The following is a 7311-nucleotide window of genomic DNA, read 5'->3' on the forward strand; positions in this document are numbered from 1 at the left end:
GTTAAGAAATCCTGGGGTAGAAAGGCCATGATTATATAAATGTCAGACAGACTGGGATTGGAATCACTGACGTCCTGTGTGACCTTGGGCAAGTGACCGCCTGTGTGCAAACCTGAGATGAGTCAGCATAAAGCTAAGAACACAGGTTCTGGAGTTTGAATCCCAGCTTTACTAACCAGCTGTTTTAACTTTAGGCAGAATAATGCCTCACCTCTCTGAGCCTCTTCATTTGCTTACTTACCTGTAAACTGACTTATTCTGTAGGGATGTTGGAAGTTAATCATGGGAAGTGCTTAGCACTGTGTACGACACACAGGTACTCAAATGTTAGCCCATGTTCTTAGAGCTCACACCAGCCTCCTTTTTTCCTCTTGGAACTTCTATAGCACAGAGCTCATGGATACACATATACAATGATGTAGGGCATGGTGTACTTATTTCTACTCTGTTGGTGCCCCAAACTCCTTGAGAGCAAGGATGTTAGAATTAGATTTCTTTGCTTCCCCTAAGGTCCCTAGGAAGATGGTTAAATACCTATGTGGCTGTCTTTATTTATTTTTGAGACGGAGTTTCGCTCAAAAACCCACTCCAGCCTGGGTTTTGTTACCCAGGCTGGAGTGCAGTGGCACGATCTCGGCTCACTGCAACCTCCGCCTTCTGGGTTCAAGCCTTCTGGGTTCACTGCCTCAGCTTCCTGAGTAGCTGGGACCACAGGCGCACACCACCATGTCCAGCTAATTTTTGTATTTTTAGTAGAGACAGGGTTTCACCATTTTGACCAGGATGGTCTCGATCTCTTGACCTCGTGATCCACCCGCCTCGGCCTCCCAAAGTGCTGGGATTATAGGCATGAGCCACCATGCCAGGCCTATGGCTGTCTTTAAGTTGCATGTGAATAGAATCCAAATTTTCTGTATGTTTTAACCCTCTTTGCTAGTTGCCTTTCTTTAAGAAACACCAATCAGATATGGTCTTGATTTCACTATTTCACATTTTGCAGTTGAGGTATGAGGTTTTCACAGAATGGATCCCACTTTGAAGTTAGTACTCCTTTTGAAGCCATCCAATTTGAGACAGACCATGTTCCCAGCATCCCTGCCCTAGTTCCCTGTCCATGGCTTGCTCCTGCAAGGGCTTAGAGAAGAAGCAACTGTTGATATGTTAACTTAACTATGTTTTACGTGGGTTATCAGTCCCACTTTAGCCAAGAGGGGCAAGACTGGTGGGCACAGACTTTGAGAACCCAAGGAAGATGCTGCACAAGGCTCTTTAAGGAATTCATTAGTTGGTACATGCCCCTAAATACTCTTATTCCTAGCAAAAGTAAGGTTATTACTTCTCCAAGAACCAGGATTGTGTACTTTATCTGCTTTATTTAAGGACATTTAGATACTCAGAGAAAAGCTAATTGATAGTGAAAATGAAACCTATATAACTGGGGCTAAACACAGGCAAATAGAAACTTACCTCTACCTTTAACCCTTTAACCTGCTGTACAAGTTCTTTTGACTGTTTCCCTTTCTGTGCCAACTGAATTGTTGTGTGACCAGAATGAAATTAGATGGGACAAAAAAGAAAAAACAGATGGGACAACACTGCAGTCAAGGTTTAAGCTGGCCTGGGGGGAAAAATCCCCAGTCTGCCACTTACCAGTTCTGTGATACCGGGTAAGTTATTTTGCTTCCCCAAACCCTGGGCTGTCGTTTGCAAAACAGGCTTAAAGTTGTGCTTATAACTCAGGGTGGCTGAGATAACAATGTAAAATCCTTGGTGCAAATTAAGCCCTTCAAAAGTGTAACCTATTAATATACAGTTGTCCTTTGGGATCTGTGGCAGATTGGCTCCAGGACCCCAGTGGATACCAAAATCCACAGATGCTCAAGTTCCTTATATAAAATGGTGTAGTATTTGCATATAACCTATGCACATCCTCCCTTATACTTTAAGTCATCTCTAGATTACTTATAATACCAAATACAAGGTAAATGCTATATAAATAATTGTTAAACTGTATTGTTTAGGGAATAATGAAAAGAAAAAAAGGCTATACATGTCCAGTATACACACAACCATTCACTTTTTTTTCCTGAATATTTTGTTTACTGTTACTTCCACCAATATGGAATCCACAGATACAGAGGGTCAACTGTACTAAATTTGAAGGGGAAAAACCAAAAATCTCATTACTCAGACAAACCCACATTCGTCCTAGGAGAACGTGAGAACGCTCCATATTCTTACAATCATGGGAGTGCTATTTCCCAGCCCTGAAGAGTCCCAGTCAGCAGTGGCTGACCAAATTCCCTCTCCTCACCCTTCTACAAAGGCCCTCCTACAGGTCAAAGGACAGAGGCAACAGACATGGGTTTAGAGAAACATTGTGTTTAATGGTAAAGCTTAGCACACCCCAGCACCAGGAATGGTATGGAGTCGCCGCAGCAGGGACAGGCAGGTGACCCCACAGAGCCTCACATGGCGAAGAGGATGAGGAAGGCGACCATCAAACAGAAGAGCCCCATGGCCTCAGACAGGGCAAAGCCCAGAATGGCGTAGGAGAAGAGCTGCTGCTTGAGAGACGGATTCCTGCCAGGGACAGAGATCATTGCCAGTTCAGGGAGAGGAAGGGGTGAGGGTAGGGAAGGACACAGGAGGATGAGGTGAATGGGAGTGCTACAGCTGAGAGGGCCTACCCTGCACATATCATGGGGATTTGGATGGACAAGCAGAGGGGACCAAGCTGGTAAGTTTAAGTGAGCCAGGCTGGACACATGTTTTCTCTGGAGAAACTATGATGCAAATGAAGTCAACCTTGAGGCTCCTGAAGGGAGCTCCTCCAGCTGAGGCTTCCCCAAACAGGGTGGAGTTTACAGCGGGAGATGCTCTAGGCCACCCAAACTTACCTGGCATAGCCAATGATCAAGCTGCCAAACACTGTTCCAATGCCAGCCCCTGAACCAGCCACACCAACTGTGGCTGCCCCAGCACCAATAAACTTGGCTGCTGTGTCAATGTCCCGGGAGACGACACTGGTCTGGAACTCCCGTCGGGCCACCTGGAGTGGGGAGCTGCTGGAGGAAGGCTAGAAAGAGAAGCAAGGCAGAAGAGACAGCATAAAGATAGCATGGCATAAGGAAAGGTGGCTGACTCCACCTCCCTCACCCCACCCACCTGAGTTCTGAAACTGTTGGCAAACTGCCTGGTAAATGCAGAATACTCTGATTGCAGAGTATGCTGGGAATTAGTTTTAGTGTCTGTTGTCAGACAGGACTAGGAAAATTTCACGAGTTAGGCAGATTTCACTTTTATAAGTTTCTCACCTATAAGGCTTACTTTGGGGGACTTAGAACTATTAAAGCACACAGATTCTCCAACTCTCCTCCCACTTTGGTCTAAAGGCAACTTAACCTGAAGGACCCCTGTCTGGGGACATTCCTTGATTTAAAAAAAAATTAATAAATTGGCCGGGCGTGGTGGCTCATGTCTGTAATCCAAGCACTTTGGAGGCTAAGGCAGGAGGATCACCTGAGCTTGGGAGTTCAAGACCAGCCTGACCAACATGGTGAAACCCAGTCTTAAAAAAAAAAAATTAATTAATTAATTTTTTTTTTGAGTCAGGGTCTTGCTCCATCATCCAGCCTGGAGTGTAGTGGTACAGTCACAGCTCACTGCAGTCTCCACCTCTGGGATTAAGCAATCCTTTCATCTCAGCCCCTGAGTAGCTGGGACTACAGGTACATGCCACCACGCTCGGTTAATTTTTAAAATTTTTTTGTAGATAAGGGGTCTCACTGTGTTGCCTAGGCTGGTCTCGAACTCCTGGGCTCAAATGATCCTCTTGTCCCAGGCTCTCAAAGAGCTGTGATTATAGGTATAAGCCACCACACTGGGCCTTGGGAACATTCCTAAGAGGGCCATCCCTTCTTTACCTGTTTAGATGAATTCTCTGGGCTATTCAAGAAGGAGGCAGACACAGGCCTGATTAGACCCCTGGTACAACAGCGGATCTGTAAAATCAGAAAGCCACATCCTACCAAATCAGTAAAGGAAAAAAAATCCTAATTGCTGAGCTGTCAAAAAAAACTACAAATTTCATAAACAGAGTAAGTTTAATGTATGTCAAAGTCAATTTATTCCTGTTTCTATTGGATAGGCCTGCCCCAGAGACAGCTCTCTTGACAGCCTGATGTAGTCAGCAGTGGCAACCTTCACCATTCAAAACCATACCCAAAGTTCACTTTCTTTGGGCCAGCCTTAATCGGTTTCCCAGAATGGAACAAGAACCCACACTAATACCAAAACAGATACAGGAAGGGTTTATACCCAGATCACCAAGTAATCAGATGGGGGAAATTTTATTCTGCTAAAATACACTCACCCCTACACACCCTAAATGGGGTGGGTGGGCCACTCAGCCCTGGAAACTGAATGGAATAGCCATCCAAGGAGAGCCATCTGTAACATGACTTTTTTGAAATAACTTTTAGTTCGGTGGTTCTCAAACTTGGCTGCACAATAGAATCATCTGAAGAAGCCTAAAAAATACAGATGCCTGGGTTCCACCCCAGTTCCCAAAGTCTGATTTGCAAATGGTCTAAGGTGCAGCCTAGGAATCGGGATTTTTAAAAGCTCCCTTGATAATTCTAACATGCAGCCACCGTTGATAACCACTGTTTTAGTGGGCTGTCTCTATGGTCAAGCCAGACTGGGGATAAATATCAATTCCAGGCTCTCTGACCACATTCCAAAGCCAAGATAGCTTGGTTCACAGGCCCAGATAAACAGGTTACCGTCATCATATTCTACAGCCTCCTCAAAGAGCCTGTATCATCAGGACGCCAAGCTCCTCTCGGTTCATTCATTAAGCACTGCTGATGGCGCCCACACCTCATATCTGCTACTACAGAGCACGGCGGCGCGGCAGCTTACCAGAGCCGGAGAAATGAGTAATGCCCCGGTGGTCTGCATTTTTTCAGTCTGCAGAGAGTGGGGGAAAAAGGTAATAATAATCCCATTGACAGCCTGGTGTTGTCTTACACTGACGACCTTTGGTCGTCCTCTTCACCCCCGCCCGTCCTCCCTAGACCACGCTCTTCCTTGCACCATGCCCCAGCTGAAGAGGGCATCAGAGGTCAGAGGGACAGAGCAGCGGGTTTTCAAGGAAAAGTCATGGAGATCGGAAGTCAAGGAAAGGCCCAAGCCCCAGGAGGGAAATGTTGCGAAAGGGAATGGACTCCCGGGAAGACTGGAGGTGGACATTGGGCATGTGTTGCGCAAGGTCCTGCCCATCTTACACAGCTGTCCTCGACCTGCCCCAGCCAAGGCAGTTAATTGTTCATTACCGTTGGTAACTAACATTAATTGATAAGGCCATGTATAGATTGCCATCGCCTCTCCCAGCACAGGGGGGAAATACACCTCCACATTGCCCAGCCCACAACCCTGCCAATCGCTGACTCCCGGCCCCAAGTCACCTGCACTCCCACTGCCCTGCAGCCCCTGCTTGGCCCACAGCGATCGCCCGGCTCAAGGTGACAGACTCACCTCCCAGCTTTAGCCCTAGGTCTCAGCACTCAGCTTCCCCCACCCACGTGTCCTGGGCTTCCTTCATTCTCATTGGCCGTAATATCCACGCATCCTCATTGGCTTGCGTCATCAATTCCTCCACTCATATTGGCTTTCCGCACTTCTTCCTCTCTCTCCACAGGAGCTTCGTGGCAATTCCCACCTCCATGCGGATAGAGGCGGGGCTTTCCAACGAGATCTGGATTACGATTGGTTGATACCTGAAACGCTCGACCATAGAGTTGCCGGGACTCTGAGGTTCCATAACTTAGCGCACAAGATGGCGACCAAGGTGGAAGCTGAAGAAAAGGGCGTGGAAGAGATGACGCAACATATGACGCAGCCAGACACATGACTTTGGTCCTGAGCCTTCATTCGGACGCTCGGGCCACGGGGCGCGTTGCATATTGGGATTTGTAGTTGTACCAGGGGGGTCCCCACCAAGGACATTCCCGCGAGACATTCGAGGCCGCGAGAGCCGACGCCTTTGCAGTAATTCCCACTCTGGCGGTTTGTGGAAACTCCGCTTTCGCGATGGAGTATAAAGCCCGAGTGGAAAGTCACCAGGCGGTGAGCGCACTTTTGTGGGCCTCTGCCGGTGTTCAGCAGTCATGGACTAGCATCCAGATGGCTTTTTATATTTTTTTAATTTAAAACAATTTAAAAAATATATTTTAAAGTAGGGGCTTATGGTCTTTCTTTTCATTTTTTAAAATATTTTTAAATTTTGGCAGGGCTCGATGGCTCCTGCCTGTAATCCCAACACTTTGGGAGGCCGAGGTGGGCGGATCACGAGGTCAAGAGATCGAGACCATCCTGGCCAACATGGTGAAACCCCGTCTCTACTAAAAAATACAAAAATTAGCTGGGCGTGGTAGCACGCACCTGTAGTCCCAGCTGCTTGGGAGGCTGAGGCAGGAGATTGCTTGAACCCGGGAGGCGGAGGTTGCAGTGAGCCGAGATCGTGCCACTGCACTCCAGCTTGGGCGACAGAGCAAGACTCTGCCTCGGGGGAAAAAAATTATTTTGTAAAAACAGCCCTGAAAGGTTGAAATATCCCTATAGAAAAACGAGTAAAGGATAGGAACAGGCAATTCGCTAAGGAAGGAATATGAATTGCAGAAACGAATGTCAGCCTTCCTAATCCAAGAAATAGAAATTTAAACACACCACCTCCTACTGCTCAAAAGAGCAGAATTCTTTTTATGAATGTGAGCCACACGCTCTCCTATATTGCTGGTGAGAAGATGAGTTAGAAAACCTTCCCTGAAAGCAGTTTGGCAATATTTATTTTTATTCAAAGGCTGTGAATGGGCCATCCTCTTTGACCCAGTAATTATTGAGTAATGAGAGCCTTTAAGCTCTCCATCCACTTTCACCCAGTAATATCACTTCTAGGAATTTATTTTGAAGAATCAGAAATGCAAAGATTCGGGCTGGGGGCGGTAGCTTTCACCTGTAATCCCAGCACTTTGATTGTCCAAGGTGGGTGGATCACGAGGTCAGGAGTTCGAGACCAGCCTGGCCAACATGGCGAAACCCCCATCTCTACCAAAGATACAAAATATTAGCTGGGCATGATGCAACATGCTTGTAATCCCAGCTACTCTGGAGGCTGAGGCAGGAGAATTGCTGGGAGGTGGAGGTTGCAGTGAGCCCAGATTGTGACACTGCACTCCAGTCTGGGTGACAGAACGAGACTCCATCTCAAAACAAGAAAAATAAAACAAAAAAAAGAAATGCAAAGAT

At 46.8% G+C, this 7311-nt stretch overlaps 1 protein-coding gene across 4 annotated transcripts; it reads right to left on the reverse strand.

Moving 5' to 3' along the window:
- Positions 1 to 2366: 2366 nt before the first annotated feature.
- ATP5MC1 (ATP synthase membrane subunit c locus 1) lies at positions 2367 to 5588 on the reverse strand. 4 transcript variants are annotated; one of them, XM_002748463.7, is made up of 5 exons: positions 5542 to 5588; positions 4927 to 4974; positions 3927 to 4004; positions 2901 to 3079; positions 2367 to 2583 (listed from the first exon to the last, which is right to left on the reverse strand). In XM_002748463.7, exons 2-5 carry the CDS (start codon positions 4963 to 4965, stop codon positions 2469 to 2471), a joined length of 411 nt encoding a protein of 136 aa, XP_002748509.1. In that variant the 5' UTR covers positions 4966 to 4974; positions 5542 to 5588; the 3' UTR covers positions 2367 to 2468. The 4 variants fall into 4 exon arrangements, with proteins under 4 accessions (XP_002748509.1, XP_002748508.1, XP_008995664.1 ...); XM_002748462.7 differs by having other exon boundaries at positions 5472 to 5565; XM_008997416.5 differs by lacking the exon at positions 3927 to 4004.
- Between the last annotated feature and the right edge of the window lie 1723 nt (positions 5589 to 7311).

The sequence above is a fragment of the Callithrix jacchus genome, chromosome 5 (assembly GCF_049354715.1).
Source record: "Callithrix jacchus isolate 240 chromosome 5, calJac240_pri, whole genome shotgun sequence".
In the NCBI taxonomy this organism is placed as follows: Eukaryota; Metazoa; Chordata; class Mammalia; order Primates; family Cebidae; genus Callithrix; species Callithrix jacchus.

Coding starts and splice junctions, on each gene's coding strand:
- ATP5MC1 (XM_002748463.7), bottom strand. CDS start 4,965: ATGCAGACCACCGGGGCATTACTCATTTCTCCGGCTCTG. Junction 3,080..3,926: donor CAGAGAATTCATCTAAACAG/GTAAAGAAGGGA, acceptor TTCTCTTTCTAG/CCTTCCTCCAGCAGCTCCCC. Junction 2,584..2,900: donor TTGATCATTGGCTATGCCAG/GTAAGTTTGGGT, acceptor TGTCCCTGGCAG/GAATCCGTCTCTCAAGCAGC.